At 46.8% G+C, this 20,993-nt stretch overlaps 1 protein-coding gene across 3 annotated transcripts in view; it reads left to right on the top strand.

The window, feature by feature from the left end:
• UXS1 (UDP-glucuronate decarboxylase 1) overlaps positions 1–20,993 on the top strand; it is a 94,329-nt gene that overhangs the window by 55,880 nt on the left and 17,456 nt on the right. For all 3 annotated transcript variants that reach the window (XM_008008291.3, XM_008008292.3, XM_073023299.1), the window contains 4 exons: positions 2,115–2,219; positions 6,207–6,266; positions 8,803–8,924; positions 19,083–19,202. In XM_008008291.3, the coding sequence (XP_008006482.1) occupies positions 2,115–2,219; positions 6,207–6,266; positions 8,803–8,924; positions 19,083–19,202 (407 nt within the window). The remainder of the gene's footprint in view (positions 1–2,114; positions 2,220–6,206; positions 6,267–8,802; positions 8,925–19,082; positions 19,203–20,993) is intronic.

The raw sequence follows: 20,993 nt of genomic DNA, 5'->3' as shown, positions 1-20,993 counted from the left end.
CACTGCAAGCTCCTCCTCTCGGGTTCACGCCATTCTCCTGCCTCAGCCTCCCAAGTAGCTGGGACTACAGGCACCCGCCACTTCGCCCGGCTAGTTTTTTTTTTGTATTTTTTAGTAGAGACGGGGTTTCACCGTGTTAGCCAGGATAGTCTCGATCTCCTGACCTCGTGATCCGCTCGTCTCGGCCTCCCAAAGTGCTGGGATTACAGGCTTGAGCCACCGCGCCCGGCCCACACCTAGCTATTTTTTAAAAATTTTTAGTAAAGACAGGTTTCCCCATGTTGACCAGGCTGGTTTCGAACTCCTGACCTCAAGTGATCCACCCACCTCGGCCTCCCAAAGTGCTAGGATTACAAGCGTGAACCCTCGTCCCCAGCCCTCATTTGGTTTTGAACTTGGCACAGTCCCGCTCCAAAGTGGCAGTGGGTATGAGCAATCATCTTCAGAGGAGGTAGCCCAGTGCCTGTTTCCGGGGCTAATGGTCTGCTGCTTCTACCTGCAGCCCTGGAGCTTGGAAGCAGGTGTGCAGGAACTGACCCGATCTGTGCTGGACCTAGCTGGAAACTGCAAAAGATGGCTTGGCCTTAGAATTATAGGACTTTGTGAAAACTGATTTTTAAAAGGTATCTTGTTAAATTACAATTTGTATAATAGAATGTTAGTTCGTCTTTTATTTTTAGCAGTGTTTCAGCTCAGAATAACTTGTGGGGGTGGGAACAGCAGTCACGGGATTTCCTTTTACTTGGACAGATTCTTTCAGCGAACTTGCATCTTGACAGACCGTCAATAATTTTAAAGATTTTGGGTTTTGTTAGTTCTCTTTACAAAAAGATTATTCTTCCCATAAGCGTTGGTTCTATTTCTAAATGAACTCACTGGTTTTCAGACTTGACTTTCAAATGTTAAAATATATATGTACACACACGTATATATGTGTGTATATATGTACATATGTGTATATATGCATGTGTATGTGTATCTATGTGTGTATATATGTGTGTGTGTGTGTATATGTATATATATGAAGGTCTAGAGTGTTCCAGCTTGCTTCAGGGTGTTGGGGACCCAGGCGTTACCTCACTGGGTGACTAGTGCACAGTCAGGATTGATTGAGAACCTCTAGACTGACCTGCTGCGGCTCAAAGGCTTGATCTTCAGCTCTTCCATTCCTGGCATTGGGAAAGGGAAGACAGCAGCAGTTACCTGGTCAGGAGGAGCCTGGAAGGCCCGGGCAGAGGGGCCCCTGCAGATATTCTTACACATCCATGTGCAAGGGAGGACTCATTTTGGCAGCAGAGCTTTCAGATCCCTGTTCCTCACTCTCCCGTGGATGGTGGATGTGTTTCCTCACCAGTGGCTGAAAGTAGAATGGCACGACAGGGACTTTGTCTGAAAGGATGGCGTTGCTCCTGTGTGTGTGTCTGTTGCTGCCACTCCACAGTGAGAGGCTGGTCCCCGAAGACTTCTCTGCTGTGTGCAGGTGTTACCTGACTTGGATCTGTGCTGGAGGGCTGTGGGTGGTGATGTTAAAGTGAATGCCTGTGTAGGAGGAGCAGGGGTTGTGTGGAATCTGAATTGCTTTGCCATTCATGGCTTTAAAACCCCGTCTCCCTCCCTCCCCATGGTCTCAGGGTCTGGTTTTATGTATACAGGATGCATAAAAACAAAGGAAAGTCTACTTTCTCCCATAGTTCTGTGTCTTTGGTTTTAAGTCATATTTGCCTCACAAACTAAAAAAAAAATTCATGCTTAATTCTGTGTCTGAAAAAAATCAGTCTTCCTTCTGATTTGAATGCTTTATCTGGAACAAATATTTCAGAAAACAATCAACTCAGTAATCGAATTGACTCTGGTTACACAAGAACAGACTCAAATAACTGACCCAGCACGTGTTTTTTGTTTCCAGATAATTAGATTTTCTATTTTTGTTTAACCTTTTTCTAATTACAAATGTAAATTAGTTTATGTAAAGAATAAAATAACATGATTTCGGTGAAAGATATACTAATACGTTTATTATACAGTGTATATCCTAGGAGGTCAGTATTTTTTAGCGGTTTTTTTTTTTGTTGTTGTTGTTTTTAAGTAATAGGCTTCTGTTTTGTCTCCTTTAGTTGACCAGATATACCATCTGGCATCTCCAGCCTCCCCTCCAAACTACATGTATAATCCTATCAAGACGTTAAAGACCAATACGATTGGGACATTAAACATGTTGGGTAAGTTGTCATTTTCTTGTTTTTTGGCTCTTGCTGGGAATATTTTAGACGATTATACGCATAGGACATTGAATCTTCTACTAGAGTTTGATCTGAGTCCCTTATCATCCCTTATCGCCCTGCCTGTGGTATTTGGCAGTTTTGCAGTGTTATTTCAGTGTGACTTTATTTATCATCAGAATATGTCATGGAGGAGATATTCTAACTTTTCATGCATCGTAGTAATCGGGCTGCAGCACCCTGGTGTAGGATCCCCGGGGAGTGACCACAGGCGCTTCATGTGACCGACCACCCAGCCTTCCCCTCCTCCTCTCCTCTGAAACCAGTTGATGAATGCCAAGGATAAGTGGCATGCCTCATGCTGGAAAGAGGCAGTGGTGGCTCTCATCCCGAGGTTGGCTTGGCATGGCCTTACACACGGTTGTTTCAGTAGCACTCTTTGAAGGAATAGATGGAGACGTCTGTATGGGATGTTATCAAGATGGAGTACCTGCCCTAGATTGGACTTCAGGGTTCGCATTCATGAAAGATGGAAGAGAGAGCATTGTTAAGGGTGACCATATGTGTATATTCACAAATGACATGCCTTAGATTTATAGCTCTGGGTAATATGCACATATTAATGTTTAAAATTGGAGGCATGCTTAAATGTAGCACAGTTTTTTTCAAAAAACTCTCGGGGTTTTGATTATTTGCAAAGTGGAAGAAAGGAACCGCTTTTTAAAATGGCAGGTAAATGATGGATTTAAGTGTAGGAACCTTTAATACAGTTTCCGCAAATAGACTTGGGAAATACAGCACTAAATTTTGATTTGAACAAAACGTGGAGTCAAGGTAGTGAAAGGACAGCCAGAGATTGGTTTATCTCTTAGACACAATATTTTAGGGGGTGGTACTAGTCAAGGTTCTACAGAAGAACAGAACCAATAGGATGTGTAGAGATTTAGAGAAAGAGATTAGTTACGAGGGATTGGCTCACATGATTATGGAGGTCGAGAAGTCCCACCGTCTGCCTTCTGCAAGCTGGAGAACCAAGAAAGCCAGGGGTGTAGTTCCAAGGCCTGAGAACTGGAGAGCCGAGGGCAGATCAATGTTCTGTGTAAGCAGTTGACCTGCCTCCATCTCTGTGTTCCAGTCAATCCTGTAAGGGACTGGATGATGCATCCACAGTGGGGAGGGCCGTCTGTTCTACACAGTCTACAGCTTCAAATGCTCCTGTCTTCTGGAAACACCCTCACAGACACCCCTGGACATAATGTTCAACCAGATCCCTGGGCATCCCATGGCCTAAGTTGACACATAAAATGAACCATCACAAGGGTCAAGTTATTTGGAGTAAGATGATTCATTCTTCCTGTCTGGAAAGAGCTTTATCTTCTTTGTTACTGTCCCCTGCTCTGGTCCCAGACAGAACAGGGTGCTGCTGCTTCTGCTTAGAGGTGTGCATGGTGCCCTCTTCTTGCCATCACAAGCGCCTACCCCTCCATCATACCAGAACTAGACCGTAGAGGAAAAGCCCATCATGCACTTGGTGTTTAGAGAGATTCCATTTGTTCTTCCTACTTAGGGGATGCAGTCACTGTGCCCATGAGTCCTGTCACTGTGGGGCAGATTCAGATGGGGTTACCCTCAGGCTCTTCTGCACTCGGCGCCCCATGGGGGGTGGGGGCTGCTGAATGGGCACAAGTGTCGGTCATACCTAGTAGGAAGGGAAAGGCTCCCAAAGAGAGGCCTCAGCAAAATGCTGTTGGAGTTAAACGCAAAAGTGACTCGAGCTAGGGCTTGAGCTATGACTGAGATTGAATGTGGAGGCCTTGCAGGAATGGTAAAGAGTCTTCCAGGAGAGATGTTGACAAAAGGCGAAGGGAGACCATTGGTAGGCTGGAAAGAAACCCATGTTGGACTTTGTATTCTGAATGGAGAGGAGCCGTCATTAGCCATCTTGCACTTGAGATAAGATGCCATGAACTTTGCCTGGCTTCTTCCTGGTGAGACCCTTTCCTCTATGTAACTCGCCCGCCTCCCAGACCCTGTGCTAGACTTCTTCCTCTGATGAAAGCTTTTTGTAACCCCCAGACACTGTAGCAGCAGGATAGCTCCCTTGGCTTCACTCCCTGACAATTGCCTCTGTAGATCCTGCGTAAGTCATTCCATGAAAGTGATCCAGAAGTAGTCCTAGTTTCAAAATCTTTAAACTCGGTTGTTTTTGTTTTGTTTTGTTTTTGAAATATAACACATTGCATTTGTGATGTGTGTTTGTGACCAAAGTTCAGAGAAAACTATAAACTGGAAATAACTCAGGTAGGGAGGAATATAAAATGTATAGTCACTTTGGAAAACAGTTTGATGCTTTCTTAAAAAACTAAATATGCACCTACCATATTACTCAGTAATTGTATTTTTGGGCATTTCTCCCAGAGAAATGAAAATTTATGTTGACATAAAAACCTGTATGAATGTTCATAGCAGCTTTTTTGTGTAGAGGTCGAAAGTGAGAAGCAACCAGAATGTCCTGTCATAGGTGAATGGTTAACGGCAGCACATACATATATCCCCTGGAATTGTACACGGCAATAGATTAGGAAGGATCCGTTGGTACACACTGCAGCTTGGATAGATTTTGAGGGAAATATGCTCCGTGAAAAAATTCAGTCCCAAGGGGTCATGTTCCATTTGTGTATCTTCCTTGAGATGACACAATTATAGACATGGAGAATTGGTTCGTGGTGGCCAGGGGTCATCAGGTGGGAGGGAGAGAGGAGAGGCTGCAGAAGGGCGGTGTGAGGGATCCTGGTGGAGATGGAAATGCTCTATCACTTTTATCAATGGAATGTCCATTTCAGTGGAAATAGTCACCGATCATATCAATGTCAATGTCCTGATAGTGACACAATCTAGTTTGCAAGTTTTAGCATTGGAGGAATCTGGGTAAAAGATACATAAGGTCCCTATATTACTTTGTACAATTGAATTTGAATGTACAGATATCTCAAAATAAAAAATTTAATCAGGAAGAAAAAGATCTCAGGGTCCTTGATTTTGAAGCTACTACATTGTTGGACACGCTAATACCTCTGGTTCCCGCACGCTAGAATCCTTCCACCCCCACCAGCCTCGCCCAGAAGAGCACATAGGCTGCATGTGCCTAGCTTGTCTCACCCTCCTAGCAGTGCTTTGTGGGCATGTGTTGGCCCCTGCTCTGTGTGGGGGACAGAGCTGAGGGGTGTCCACACAGCCCCCGTCTAGTGTAGTGGCGATTGGGGATGGGGTATGTCCCCTCTCTTAAGTACAGGGTTAGTGAAGGTCAGGGGAGTTCTTGGAGCCTGTAATGAACCTCTGTACACTGGGACTCTGTGAGTGAGTTTGGAAGACTTTCCATACTTACTTGACCACCATAGATAATGATGTTCCAGTCAGTTACATGTGAGTGGTCAGTCCAGGGAAGGGGTTCAGAGCAGGACTGAGGAATGTGACAGTTGCTTTGGAGAAGGTGCTGTGTAAGCTGAACTGCAAAGGAGGAAGAAGAATGTGTGGACAGTTATCCAGACAGGGTGGCATGGGCAGTTGGAAGAGCCCAGGACATGTTCAGGAAGTGGCAGGTGGACCATTGTGGAAGTTAAGGAGAGAAGGGCCTTGCCTTCTGCCAACCAAGGGAAAGTTACCCAGTACAATATGGGATAATATTTGGGGGCAGAGGAGTGCCTCATGAAACTCCTGAAATCACACTTTATCAAACTAACAGATTCTGCATTTGGCCCTGCTTATGACAATATTCAACAAAATACTGGCCTTCTGAGAATCCATTTATGTTTTTCTTACTGCATTTGTTTTGTTTATTTTGGTGCCAAAGCAGATGCAGTAAGACTAGATAATTGAATAGATAATTAAATGTCTTTAATACTAAAAGTATTGCTTAAGTTGGCCAGCAAAAAATGTGCCCGCACATGTAAATTGAGTCTCTTTTTATCATGTCTTTGCTTTCTATAGGGCTGGCAAAACGAGTCGGCGCCCGTCTGCTCCTGGCCTCCACATCGGAGGTGTATGGAGGTGAGTAGGGGGCTCTCTCAGGGTACACTCACTGCAGCCCTTGGACTGTTTTCATCCTGTCTCAGAAGAGTCCAGGGTTCTTTTCTGAGGAGACTCAGCCCGCCCATGCTCCTCCTGTGCACAAGAGGCTACCTGTCAGCCTCCCCGGTTGCCAAGCTCCTCCGCCCGGTGGGACAACTTCTCTTATTTGATCACACATCGTTGGAGGACTGCACCCTGTCACCTGGCCAATAAAGACCCACCATTTATGATTCCACAGAAGTGTTTCTGCCATTCTGCTCTGAAAACACCCCAGAAATCACACTATCTTTTTACCTGTTTGGCTAGCACATGTCGTTCTTCTATATGAGTCATGCATGCTACATGCCTGACCTCCCAAGAGCTCACGGGAAGGCTTCCTGGGAGAAGAGAGATGTGCTTACTGCCTCCCCTGTTGTATAACGAGTTCTGGAAGAACCTTAAGCAGGTAGTGTCAGAACACCCATGAGTTTGTTTTACCAAGCTACAGCCTTCCTCTCCTTCACTGCCTGGGAAGGAGTTGAGGAGTGGGGACCAGGGGCTATATTTCCAATCTGTATTGATTTCTCTTCAGCCCCAAACCAGCTGGGTGTGCAGGGTTTAGGAGAACTGCTTCGCTGATGCAGCAGAAGCCAGGTCCTGGTATGATGCAATTTTTCTATTTTACATTCTTACTGTGGACGAGAGAAGGAAGTAAGAGGGTAAAATCAGAAGAGACTTTTTTTTTTTTAAAGTAAGGAAACTGAATGAAAAAAATCATAGCAACAGAGAAATTCTTCTCAATGCAGTGATATTCTTTGTAATCTCTATGAAAAGGTAGTTCATAGTCTACGTTTTTGAAGTCCTCGGCAGTTACTAATAAAAGAGCAGAGCGTGCCCCTCCCTACCTGTGGGGTGTGGTGTCTGTCCAGAGGGGCACAGTGACATGTTTCCCACAGCCACCCTGCTTCCCCCACTTGTCTCATTTATTATCCGCGTGTCTGACAGGAGCCTGTGTTCCTTAGGCTTCCTAAATAACTGGAGAGTGTAATTTGTGGAAGTCACCAAGTGCTCTCCTCTGACCTTGAATAACCAAAGTAAACTCTTGTGAAGCGTTTGCTTAGTGCCTTAGCCTCACAGAATGCTGGAAAGGGGAGATGATTGGAAATTATTTTTGGCTCTGGATCTTTACTTTCGTGTTAACAATGTCAGTTTTCCCTGTTTTTTTCCACGGTGATTTTGTGAGGGGACTTATTTAGAAGCTTGCCGTCCTGAGCATTTCAGTCCTGACGGTGCCAGTCCAGGGACAGATGGGCGTACCCAGCCTTTTCTTTCTCGTCCTTTGTCAAATTTATGACCATCTCTTTTGGAGTGTAGCTTGCCCAGCTCTTGTCAGAGAGCCCCGGAAAAAGGTCTGAAATCAATCATCTGGTACATTCTGTGAATTTAAGTCAATGATTCCCTTCTCTCAGGAAGTATTTTCCTTAGAACTTGTCTCTCACTGAGCAGTGAGAAGTTTGCCCTTCAAAAGGGAATTTTAAACCACAGCAGCAGATACATCGACCTTTCTTTGCAGCACACTTCTGCATTGCCGCGGACGCTGTGCTGACCCAGAGGGATCTGCTGAGCAGACATGTGGCAGGATACCTGTCTGTTTACCTCCCTGCACCTGCTCAGGCCCACTGAGTCCCAACTCAGACTTCAGGGGTGAGATAAACAAGATGGGAATTTATAACAGTGCATCTTTTTGTCCAGATTTCATGGCAAAGACTTACACGTTTTATATTATAGTTGTACTCAAGTATGTATAAAATTCTAGGTGTACTAAATAAATTAGATGTATATTCACATTCCAGAAATATACTTGTGTGAGTAAAAGAATTTGTTACTTGTTTTCTTCCAATAATCTCTTCCCCTGGTAGGTCTTAAAGCGTGGTTGATTTATACGCTAGAGAAACAGGAATTGGGAGTGTAAAATGAGGGCTAGAAGAACAGGCACCCATTTGCCAGAGAACACCCTATCCCTCCACCTGCCCTACAGGAGCCTCCATGTTGTCTTGTCACAGGTCCCGATTTGTTCTGCTGATGGCACATGTCAAAGTCATCATGTTCCACAGATGCTGCGTTTTTCATTTTTTTTCAATAAATACATGTTTTGCTCCAGTTATCAATTTTATAAATATGAAACAAAACCATATTTTTGTTTCATGTATCTCTTCACATAGATTCTATTTAATTGTAATTTGCGTAGCACTCTAAAAGTGAAGAACAATTTACGGAAGAGAGGGAAAACTTAAAATTGGGAGACCTGATCTTTTTCTTTTTTTTTTTCCCCTGTAAGTAAAATGTTGTCATTGCTTAATATCGTGTCCTACTGGAACTTAGAGAATGGACCGGAAACCTGAGGTGGCCTCTTTAATACATCTCTCCATCTCTAAATGGGTCTTTCCGAAGTTCCCTTTTGCATCATAAATATGCATTATTGATATGAACTGGAAAACGGAAAGATGAAAACAGTCTCACTTTTCTCCCATCGTAGATCCTGAAGTCCACCCTCAAAGTGAGGATTACTGGGGCCACGTGAATCCAATAGGACCTCGGGCCTGCTATGATGAAGGCAAACGTGTCGCAGAGACCATGTGCTATGCCTACATGAAGCAGGTATTTCCCCAGGGTCTGGGCTTGCGGTTTAGGCGTGCTGAGCCCGTGATCTGAGATGTAAAGTGCTGTAAAGGAATGAATGCCATGACTGATTTTGTCTGGGGATAGGTGTTTGGGAAGCTCAGTTTCCCAGTCTTATAAATTAATAGTATTATCAACAGCTTTTTCCCTGTATCTCCTTATTTTAAAAATGATTTCCTAGAGATGAATTCTTGGGTTTGGAATACTGTTTTACGTCTATGAACAGAATGCTTCTTCGTTGCCATTTGCTCACCAGCAGCTAAGAAGTGCCTCTTTTCCTGAAGCCTCCAAATCAATGGATCTTCTTTTTTTACTTTTCTATCAATTAAGTATAAAAATGGATGCATTATTGCTGTAATTTGAACCTCTTTAGGAATTGTTATTGATATGTATTTACATTATTTCACGCTTTCTTCATTAGTCATTGTTGTGCTGAGGTGCTTTTGCCAAGGACATTTTATGTCACAGCTTTGGTCTCCCGCATGTTAGAGCAGAAATTGCTCACAGACTAACATGCTGAGGTTGCCACACTGGCCATACTGCCGTGTGACTTTAGGATTTAAGCCTTCATTCTCTCAGTTCTTATCTCTGACACAGGGTTTGTGAAGCCTGCCTTGCCCACATCAGGGCAGTGCAGGAGCCAATCAACTGTGCAGAGAAGGTGGAGGCCCAGGCACAGGATATTCCATTCATGTTCTCACTGAGTGTGTCCTTGGACTTGGGTCTGAACTTCCACATCCTCATGAAAATGCCCTCTGGTATGGTGGGACATGCAGGTAAATCAACGTGGCTGTGGAACGTTGGTCCAGGACAGGCTATTGGTAGATGCAGTGTCTGTTTCTGGGAGCAGTGCTGTCAGGCCCAGGGTCCAGTCTGCAGGTGAGCTTGGGGAACTGTTGGCTGTGTGCTCTATATGAGGGGAAAGTGTTGTCAGCATGGCCAGCATCCAGGAGTTTTCCTGACCATCTGTCTCAGGTCCCGGCAGAGCCCCAGTCAAGCTTGTGCCGAGGGCCAGGTCACCTGCTCCTGACCTCGGATGAGAGTTTAATTGCCTTCCCTCCCCATGATACCCCAATGGACAAGGCAATGTAAATCCAGGTAGGCTCTCTGACGGGTGGGAGAGAATGTCGAGGACTCTCTTTCTCATCATGTGTTTAATGAAATGCCAGCATTAAAGATCCATAAATTAACCTTATGCTATTGTTGATATTTAAACTTTTCTGCTTTATTTCTTGGCCAGAAGCAGAACGAATTGCCTTTGAAGCTACTTTAGTCTGTTGGCTTACATTATCCACTTCTTCTACGAAATGCTAATTAGTTTTAGTAGGAACATACTTTCATCATTTTGGGGCCCAGAATATCTGGACTCAGAAGTTTCAGATGATCTCCCAGACACTCAGGACCACTCTGTGTGCATGGGTACTTAGAAGGACTGACTAGAGTGTCAGGGGCACGTAATTGCCTTTTATTTAGAATATGTTCCAGGAGTGATATGATTCTCAACTGTTTTCTTTTGCTTTCAGTCCTATGATTGTATTTCTTACCTAGTGAATTTTTACATAGGTAAAGCTGGTGGACAAATGGGACATTTTGATTGAGCTTTTAGTTAATTAAATGGTTATTTGGCTAATGTAGTTGATAACTTTATGGGTATACATATTACTTTAAGTATATGCTTGAGATAATTGTGGTATTTGGTAATAATAGAGGCAGCATTTCTTGAGCAGCGACTGTATGCCAGGTAACTGTTCTAGGGGCCTGGACTCCAGCCAGGGTCTGCATTTCACACACATACTAACATTGGATCCGTTCCTGTCATCTGTGCCTGGGGGTTCAGGAAGGTAACACCTAGTAACTCTGGAACATCAGCATTTACATTCCTGCTCATATAGGTCTCGGGAGCTTAATGGCATGGGCAGCGTTGCCCTGAAATCTATGAGTAATGTACCTGTTAGAAGTACCCCGGGTGGTCAGCTGGTTCCTCCTGCTCAAGGTAACATCCCTGACGTGAACCCTGTGGGGAGGGTGTCCCTGTCACTCCCTTGGCATGGTACGCCTTCTATGGAGTTACCAGGCGTGGGCCTCCCACCCTGGAGTCCCCAACAGACAGTTGCAGAATGGCTGCAAGAGTCACTTCTGTGGCCAGGTTCACAGTGTACTTCACACGGGTGCTGTGGGTTCTTCATGTGGGAACCACACTTGCTGCTTTCTGTCACACTGGGAGGCTTGAGAATTGGCCCACGGAAGACAGGTGCAGCACTTTCTAGGAAGGAGAGTGTGGAACTTGGGGTCTTGGCCAACAGGTCAGTGATCTATAGTTTCATTGGGGCTCACACTCTACTTAGCACATGTGCTGAGGGTTTGCATCTGCTCAGGTGAGAAATGGCACCGAGGAAGGCCTAGCTCTGGTGGCACGTTGAGGGGGGCATGGAAGCAGGTGTGAAGCAGGTGTGATGTTGCCACCCTTCCCGACGGACCCTACCCATTCCCACTGTGCAGTCATTATGTCAGGGAGTGACCGTGCGCTTGACCCTGGGGGTGCTGGGGCCCTGTCCAGTTCTGGTGGCTGCGAGGCAGTCAGGAGGAGGTTGTAGTTTCCTGATGAGGAAGGAGTGACGGGACCAAGAGCAGTGAGCCTGTGAGGGTCACCGTGGTCTTGCCTGAGTTCCAGGAGGCCTGTGAAGAAGGTGCCGTGTGTTCTTCCCACCTTCCGTCCCATTGTTCATGTTGTAAATGTTGTGCTCCCTTGTAGGAAGAGCCATGGGTCCAAGACCACAAGCCCCTCTGGGCCCTAAGATTGGTACCCAAATACTCACTCCCACTTTTGTCTGAATGGGTGCCGAGGAGGGAGGAAAATGGTGCCTTTCTTCTCTGCGCATAGGAGCAGACACCTCACAGCTGAGACAGGTTTCAGTTCCTGCTATGGCAGGATATTTTGCCAGGTATAGAAAAATAAGAGAATACTGATTAAGCAAGAAAAAAGAGAAATTGCTATGCGTAATCCCAGCTAGAGACAAACGTAAGGGGGAAAATTTAAAAAAACAACCACCACTATGTGAAGATTGTGAGAGATATAAAACGTTCAGATGAAGACGTTGAGATGATTCTTTAATTCAGGATTTTGTGACAGCTGGCAGCAAGGGTGGGTCCAAGCACCTCCTGCCACATTGGGTCTGAACTCTGTCCATGGCCTGGTCTGGGGCAAATCACTAGACCTCTCTGGGGCAACAACTCCAAAGTGATTGTTATTTTCTGGGACTATGACTGTGTTCTGAGCACAGCGGCCTGCAGGGCCTTGTGCCTTTCGGACGTGCCCCTGTCTGGAGGTGGCATTGTTTGAGGATGCTCTGCATGCGTGCTGTGGGTGTTGCGAGAGAGCAGGAACTGGGGCCTGGAGTGCCTGCTGCATGCTCAGCCTCTGTTAGGGCTCAGTCCCTTTAATCTCAGTGAATTCCCCGCAGCCCCCTCTGAGGTGGGAGTGGTCAGCCCATCGCACAGATGGGAGGATGGGCTCCAAAACTGGTTTCTAGGTCCCTAGCCCATAAGTGGGGCTGGGACCCTCAGCTGGGTACCTGTGGGGCCTGATCCTCCCCACACTCCCTGGCTATCCCTGCAGGCTGAAGCAGATAAGGAAGAATGAGTGAGCAAGAGGAGACCATGCAGCTCCAGGTCCAAAGGTGCCAAGGCTCCTTTGCAGCTCGCACAGTCGTGGGACGGTGCCTGTGCTAGCGTCACCCCTACACCTCTCAGCTGGGAGATTCAGCAACGGGAGCTGCACTGTGACCTTGTCAGTTTATAGTTCTAAACGTGTGACCTTTTCAGATAGTTTGGGGAGAAAATTTAAAACTTCGTGTTAGGATTTATGCTGTCTGGAGACAAATGAAAAAATCAAGCAGGATGAACCAGGTGGAATAGTACATCTGGCATATTTTTAATTTATTATTTTAACAACTTTAGTTAATTTCTTATACATAATAACATATCCCCTCTTAAGTATAAATTGTCATTTTATTGTCAAGATGCTATATAGTATGTGGATATGTCTTACTCTGAATAATATGTAAAGATTGAAAATATAAGCAAGATAGAGGTAGGAAAAATTTTTTTATAGAAAAATTTCTCTTTTCCTAAGGATTCTCTTCTGAGTTTCTTCTAATGAATGAAATTTCCTAATGTATTCAAAATAGAATTTTACTTTCCAGAAAAATATACCACACATCCCTTAGAAAAAGAGAAACTCCCTGGAATTTTTTTTCTTGGGATGGAGTGAGATGGAGGTTGGGATCAAAGGGCAGAGCTTCTCCCGAATGATTTGAACTTGCCAGGGAGGAATTAAATTGCCATCTCTGCATGCATTTGGACGCAGTGGCTTGATAAATGTGGGGGCCTCCCCCGTAGGCTGCGGTCAGTGCTTAGTGTGCGTTTGAGTTCATCGCCCCCTCATGAGTCTGACTCTGAGGTCTGTGGCCCACCCACTGGGCTGGATCTGCAAAACAGGCCACCATTCATAAAACCAGCAAACGGCAGCGTGGAAAGAAAGCAAACTCAGAAATCACCTAGTCTAATGGCCCTGAAGGTGTGGTTTTGTGTTAGTTCCTGGCATCAAAGTACTTTTGAAAAAGCCAAAGAGTTGGTATATATATTCTACCTGAGTTGAAAAAAAAAAAAAAATAAGCAGCCAAACCAGGTGCAGTGTTCCATGGGTAGGACTGACACCCCAGGGGGCCTGTCCTGTCCTCCGGATCTGCCCAATAGCAGTTTGGCTTCCTGGCCCTGTGACTCACTCATTGGGTGCCTGCTGGCCGCATCCCACCTGTCCCACCTGGACACTGGCAGAGTGATATCCACGCCTCCTGGCCTGCTGCAGAGCAAACCTCAGGAAGGTCAGCTGATTGTTGATACTGAAGCAGGAGTGCTGAGGAAGATGGCCAAGCAGTTGCAGACACACCCCTCCCAGACCCCCTTCCTCAGCCACCCCCTTGAGTCAACTTGAACCTTTTAGCACCTTTGAGAATCGTGCTTCAGCACAGTGAGCTCTGCAGTTCTGCAGTGGCCTTAGTCTTATCCACAGGTAGAGAGCAGAAGCCGAGATATATGCATGACAGGCCCTAGGGGAGTTAGGGGGTTCGGTCCTCACAGCCTGACCCTATTGCTTTAGGGATGTGCACGTAATTCTCCAAGGGAAGCGTCAAAGAGAGTCTGGGCTGCTGTACCTGGGTGCACTTCCTGGCATTTCTCCATCCTGTTCCCTACAGGTGAATATGCCCAGGCACCTCCTTCAGGACCTGCTCCCACTATGCAGGGCTCTGTTCCACCTTCTATCACTAGTACCTTACTAGTACCTTCTGTCAGCGAATATAGTGATCATGGCACAGTGTTCAGTGCCTTGATATAGCACAGAAAGTCATCACTTAACAGCATCAGTGGGTTCTTGGAAACTGCTACTTTCAGCAGAAGGACACAGAACAAAATCAGCAGTAGCACAGGCTAGTTGCTATAAACAAGAGTTAAGTTCCTAGGCGTATTTCTGGTCACAAAACATCACCAAAATTCTAAATAAAGACTAAAACACTTCTGATATTAAGGATTTGAAATAAATGTGAGCCATCCACCTAAGGAAGACAAATAAAAACAAGATAATTATTTACAGGGTCTCAGGTGGCCAGAGACTGTCGCAGCAGCTCCAGGTTCCAGGCAGGAGCCTGCCCTGCACAGGATGCCACCCTCTCACAGGGCATACTCACTCACACTGGGACCACTGGAACAGCCCACTTGTCTGACATACACAGCTTCGGAATGTGAGAGGAAACCAGAATACCCGGAGAAAACCCACGCAGACGTGGGGAGAGGAGAACGTGCCAGCTGCATGCAGACAGTAGCCCCAGCCAGGAGGTGATTTTGTTTCTCATCAGTATTATCATGAAATGCTATTATTTGGGGACCTGTTGTACTCTCCACTGAATGAATGCATTTTAAAAGAAATTTTGAGGGAGAACCCATGTGTCCTGAGCAGGGCAAACAAGATCAGACATAACCAGGTCCATGAACATTTGTGTCTTTCCACAAGGTCAGGCTTTTATTGATACTGTTTCCATCATAAAATCCATGTGCTCTATGCAGTTTCCAAGGAGGGACTTCTTAGTACTTTCCATGCACTCGGTAATCAGAGCTGTGGTCACACAGGCTCAAGCCACTCCACAGGTCAGTCAGTACTGCAAACCATACCTAGTAGTATACTTAATATATAAATGTTTAGATTAAACATTCCACATCAAGCAGAGTAACATTTAACATTGAGAGATAAAGGGAGAGGAAAAGGGGTTAATGAACCAGTCCAAGGACAGTGACATGGACAAAGAGAGGGTCCTGGGCTTATCTGGACACACATTATCATCTTGCATGGAAGAGCCCTTGATTTGGCGGCAGATGCTGGGTGCTGATCATGAGTGACAGCAAGGTGGAGCCTGTCAAGATGGCCATCTCGAGTTGTAGAAGTCCTGTTCATTATGGCCCTTGAGCCCTTTGGTGAGGACGACAGTAAAGGGTTATGCCCTTAATCTGGTTGGGAGTTGTCTCTGTTGATGACGCAAACATCTAGACCGTGTTGGTTGGATGCCTTTTGAAATGTGAAATGGAGTCGTTTTCTAAGATAAAATCACTTATGTCAGAGGTGCTCTGTATACCGTGTAATCCCTGCTGGTAACATTTCTGTCCTTAGGAGGTATCTGGGGAGGGAGGAACCCTGAACCTTCATCATTCCTCTTGGATCACCTCTTGCTTCTCGGGCCTGCTGTTAGTTGGCTCCATGTCTCAGGACCTGCATCCCCAAGCCCTCACTCCTCTCTCAGCTGCTACGAATGAGGCAAGGAGGCGTTTGGTGCCGGCTTACACTGTTCCAACCTAGCTGGTGTTTCCAAAGGGCCTTTGGGAGCCTCAGCCTGTCCCTTGCAGTCCTAGTGTCCTGGTGGCAATGTTTGTGAGCTATTCCACACGTGGTCACCGTCACTTCAAGGTAAATTAGTGTCATCAGAAAATTGGGGACCGAGGTCAAGGGCAATTATTGGGTTGAGAACCATCCCTTGGAGGTAGATAGTAATGATGGCAGTTTTCAAAACGGTTTCAGTGTTTTAACTCCTGTGTTGTAGGTAGAATGGATATTATTGTCCTCATCTCAAAGATTAGGATCTTAAGTCTTAGAAGCTGAAGTGACTTCCTCGGGATAATGAATCCCAGGATGAGATGAGGCCATCCAGACATTCCAGCCTCCACCCTGTGCAGGGCCCTCAGCATCCATCCTCTCTGAGTTTCCGTTGGTTCTATGTTGGCACAGCTTAGGCTTGTAGGAGTTGTCTTGACCTTCCTGATGCTTGGAGCTGTCCATGACTCATGGGTCACCACAGGGGACGGAACCACAGAGCATAAAGTGAAACCCAGCCGTGCCTTGGGATGAGTCAGCAGTTAGCTTTCTGACTGACAGCCTTGTCTATGCTCAAAGGCACCAGCTCAGTGTCAGCAGGGCCTGACCACTCGCAGGCAGAACATTGTGTGGGAGTCAGGGGTTCATGAATGTGTTTGCTTCTTGGTCCTTCAGAGGTAGGCTCTCCCTTAAATGAGACAGTGTTGCCTGCTGTGCCCTTCCTGGGTTTTCAGCCTGGCTCTTCCCTTCTTAGGAAGGTGGCTTTGGGTCAGACCCTGGACCTCTCCTCAGCTCTGAGATGAGGAATAACTGTACCTTTCTCCAAGCCATGCATGTGGGTGACAACTGAACTGCCACCATAAACAGTGGTGTCGGCACCCACCGACTGTCCCCCCGCCTGCCCACATGGCCCCACCGTGAGGACCAGTGGGAATGAGGGTTCAGCAGCAAGTGGACTATCCAGATTGATTGGGGGTCACCTTTGTGTGAAGGCCAAGGGTTCCTTGAAGTTACCTAGAAAGGGATAGATGGGCATGCAAACTCCAGAAGACACCATCATCCCAGAGGAGAGCAGGTCTTAACTGGAGTGAGCCTCGGGTTCCTGTCTGTTTTATGTAAGGAGTTTCGGCTTCATGAATAGCTCGTCTTACTGGTGTAGACCGGCCCTAAGAGCTCGCATTCTTAGAAGTGTTGTTGCGCTCACAGCTGTTGCACCTGTGTAGAAGGGCGGCCCTCTGTTGCTGAACCATTACAGACCCAAATAGAAAAGCCACAGCAAGCAAGCCTGTTTATGGGTTGGCCAGTTAATGTATGCTCATCCTAATGAGGCCACGTTCTGGAATGTTGTTTTGTGGAAAGGGAAGGTCAAGAAGATAAAAGCATTTGATTTGCTGCAAATTTTGCCTAACCCATGGAGCTTTTCCCCTGCCAGGCACATTGGGTTACTGTAAATGTGCTGAGGTTTTCCCAGTCTCTTCCTAGAATAAAGCCACATCCATTCACTTTAGTTCTTTCCTCATCTTATCAATTAAATGCAAGTGGGTACTTCTGAGTTATTTTCTGTTGAGAACAGCATCTCTGCTCCCCCACTCTTTTTAATAGACTCATTAGTTCGGTGGAGAAAAGGGTTGATTTATTCTTGGACTTAGCTCCTATCTTTGTAACTGAGTGGCCCCTGTGAAGTATTACAGTGTATTGCTGGGAAGAATTAGCACTAATAAAGCGCTCTAGCTTCTAAAAGTTAACTGTGTGCTTCTGTGCCTCCCACCCTTTTTCATATCACAGCACACGTAAAAACCTGCCCGGGTTTGTGGAACACCCTAGGGAAATTGACAAGGCTGCTGTGGGCTGAAGTGGCAGCCATGTCACTCTAGCCACTGAGAGGGCTGATGGGGCCGCTGGGGCTCACGCCTCATGCCCTTTAACTCGCTATACTGGTGGAGACATTCTGTGCTAAGTAAGCCTTGTTAGCTAAGGGTTTGTTGGATTCCCACTCCCAGCCCATGCCGGCCTAAGGTGTTGGTATAAATTGAAAAAAGAATTGTTTCAGCTGGTAGTGATAACTGGCACCCAATACAGCCACTGGGCCTGTGCTTCCGTGTCAGAACACTGAGGTGATCAGGTGACTCCTTTCCCAGTCTCGCTGTGACCGAGTCGGTGGCCTGCCTGGGCAGTGAGCAGTGGAGCGGGAACGGCAGACATATGGGCGCGGTGAAAAGCAGGAGCCCCAGGTCCTCATGCCCGAGGCTCCCTGCTCTCAGATGTCCAGAAAGTGCACGGTTGTTCGGCAGGGAATCAAATGTTAGATACATATATACTGTAAAAGCCCACTAATTCAGAGTTTGTGATAAAAATATTTAATTTTTCCATCCATGGCAAAGCGGTCTGTGAAATAATTAAACATGATCATTTACAACAGGCTTTTGTTATTCAGATATGCGCTTCCCCGATTGCATATTTGAAAACAGGCTTTTCTGGATTACAAAAGTAATACATGTTTATTGTAGTAAAAATAGAAACATTAAAAAATACGTAGAAGGAAATTAACATAGAGATGAAAATGAACAGGAGGGATGACTGTTTTAAACAGTGTCAGTATATTTCTCTTTCCAGGCCACTAGCTAATAACCTATACTGGGCACTAAGTTGTATTTAGTTTTTCACTAAAACGAATGTTTTTCAGTCAGACAGATTGGGAGTGTAGGTGCAAGGTCACTCAATAAGAATGTTTCTGTGTCCCCTTTTCCTGAGATAGAGAGCCTTCTTTTATTTCTCCCTAGCTATTAAATATTCATTGACATCCAAATCTCTATTGAGTGATAAATTTGCACAGTATATTATGTGAAAAAGATTAGAAAAGCATATTCATAACGTGAGCCCATTTGAGCAAATATATATTTAACCGGGAAAAAAATTTATATAAACAAAAGTTTTTTGATCCTTGCACTGTTTAGCTGGTTTTCTACCAAAATACTAATGCCGATGGCCTTTCAGTGGCGAGATCTGGGACGGCTTTGCGTCTCTTTGATATAGCCCTGTGTGGTCTCCTGATTGGTTTATAATGAGCACATTGTGGAATCAGCACAAAAAAGCCATTTCCATTTTGAAATGGAAAGCAGAACGTTTCCTGAAAGGCTTTGCATGCAACACACTGGAAATGCAAAGTGATCGCGTGGACCACGCAGGGGAGCTCGCCTGACCTCCTCTTCTCTCTGTTCCAGGAAGGCGTGGAAGTACGAGTGGCCAGAATCTTCAACACCTTTGGACCACGCATGCACATGAATGATGGGCGGGTGGTCAGCAACTTCATCCTGCAGGCGCTCCAGGGGGAGCCGCTCACGGTAGGTGCTGGCCTCGGCGCAGGGAACACATTGCAACCCAAATCGAAGTCAGCTCACAAAGGATGAGGGACGGGTGCATCTCGGTTTGGGGAGTGACACTTCTCAGGCTGCCATGTTGTGTTTGTGTACATCCCTGCTGCCCTCCACTAGGGGGAAGGCAGGCACGGGGACAGAACCCAGATGCATGAGTGCTCCACGTAACTCGAGTCGCCTTGCCCTCCATGGCCACTGAGGTCTCTGCCCATGCCTCCAGGTCTGCCTGCCTGTACCAGCTGGCCTGTGAAGACCTTCCCCGACATATTTTTGGCCTGCTGGCTGTAGCCAGAGGTGTGCCTGTACTGGGTGGCCTCGGATGACCAAGAAGCCTGGACTGGTAGGGTGAGGAGATGAGCCGCATCTGGTCAGGCTGGGCCGTCAGCTCGACAGGGCCGGCAGGCCCTCAGTACCATGCTCTACTGGCCACCCTCAACCCAGGGAAACCTCTGGCGCCAGCAGAGGTCCCAGTGATCTGCGGTCAGTGGTCCGAGTGTGTGGCAAGGATGTCTGTGCTGACAGTGACTGCTTGGTACCCTCAGATACCATCTGGGGTCAGGGTGAGCTTTTCATTCCAGACCTGTCCGCACAGCCCTCTGGCCTCGCTGGGAAGGAGCGCCCCACCTGCCTGGTGAGAGGCTCCGCCTGCATGTTTGGTTTTGCTAATCCTCCCTCCCACCCCCCCTCCCCCGCCACTCCTTTTCGTGGTTGTCTGCCCGGGCTGCTTTGCTCTGATCTGTAGCCTCCTAGAGCCCTTTGCAGCGTGGCATTTGGTGGGACTCAGGAGTCGATTTGCATCCTGTTACTCTGAAAATCCTGTAGGATGGTTTGTTATCAGTGGAGTGTATTCCGGGGGAAGAATTAAAGCTCTTTGTATTTCTGTGTAGTACATATGCGCCTACCCATTGACCAGTTGGTCACGTTAGCTCACTCTTCCGTCCCATGATCTGCAGGTGACGTTACTCACCTCCTTTTTCAGGCGAGGATGCTGGAGCACAGAGGTTGTATGAGTTGCCCAGGCTTAGGTGGCCACACAGTGAAGCCTGGGTTTGAAGCCAGAGCCCCCGCTCTTCATGAGCGTTCTCCGTGGTGCGCATATCTCCTTGTCTGTGTTAGCTGCTCCGCTGCCAATGTAGAACCAAAAGCCTAGCCTGTTACACAGTGGGATGGCTCCCCGAGGGCAGCTGCATCGGATAGCTGAGTTTCGCTGAATGCACTCCAGGGAAGAGGTGAGTCCACACTCCAGCTTCAGGCTCCCAACAGCCCATGCCAGCTCTCCCACGTCCCCCTGTCACTAAGTGGTATCTTGGTGCCCCGAATGGAGGCTGTGACCGCACATGGCTCTTCTCCTTCCTTCACTGCACAGATCCACCTGCACATCCTAATAGCCGTGCCCTACCCAGGTAGATCCAGACTTCAGTCCCTGGTCTACCCTGCTGCCGCCCCACGCCTATTTATTGCCATAGGCTTGGAGCCACTCTCATTCTCCCTGTCCTGTGTACTCTCAACCCCGCAGCTGGAGGGAGCCTTGTAAAGAGAGGTCAGAAGCTCGAGTGGCTTTGCAGCTCCAGCAGAGCATGGGACGCAGCCCTGTTGCCTCCGAGCCTTCCCTCAGGCCAGGCTCCCTTGCTCCTGCCTGTCCCAGGAGCGTCTTGCTTTTCTTCCAGGCATTCTTGTTCGTTCATCCTCTCCTTAAGGGAAACTTCTTGATGCTTCTCTGCATTATGGCATGTTACTTGTTAATTGTCTTCACTGCCC

Source organism: Chlorocebus sabaeus, chromosome 14 (genome assembly GCF_047675955.1).
Source record: "Chlorocebus sabaeus isolate Y175 chromosome 14, mChlSab1.0.hap1, whole genome shotgun sequence".
In the NCBI taxonomy this organism is placed as follows: domain Eukaryota; kingdom Metazoa; phylum Chordata; class Mammalia; order Primates; family Cercopithecidae; genus Chlorocebus; species Chlorocebus sabaeus.
The sequence above is the reverse complement of the archived record's forward strand: the minus strand, read 5'-3'. Positions and strand labels throughout refer to the sequence as shown.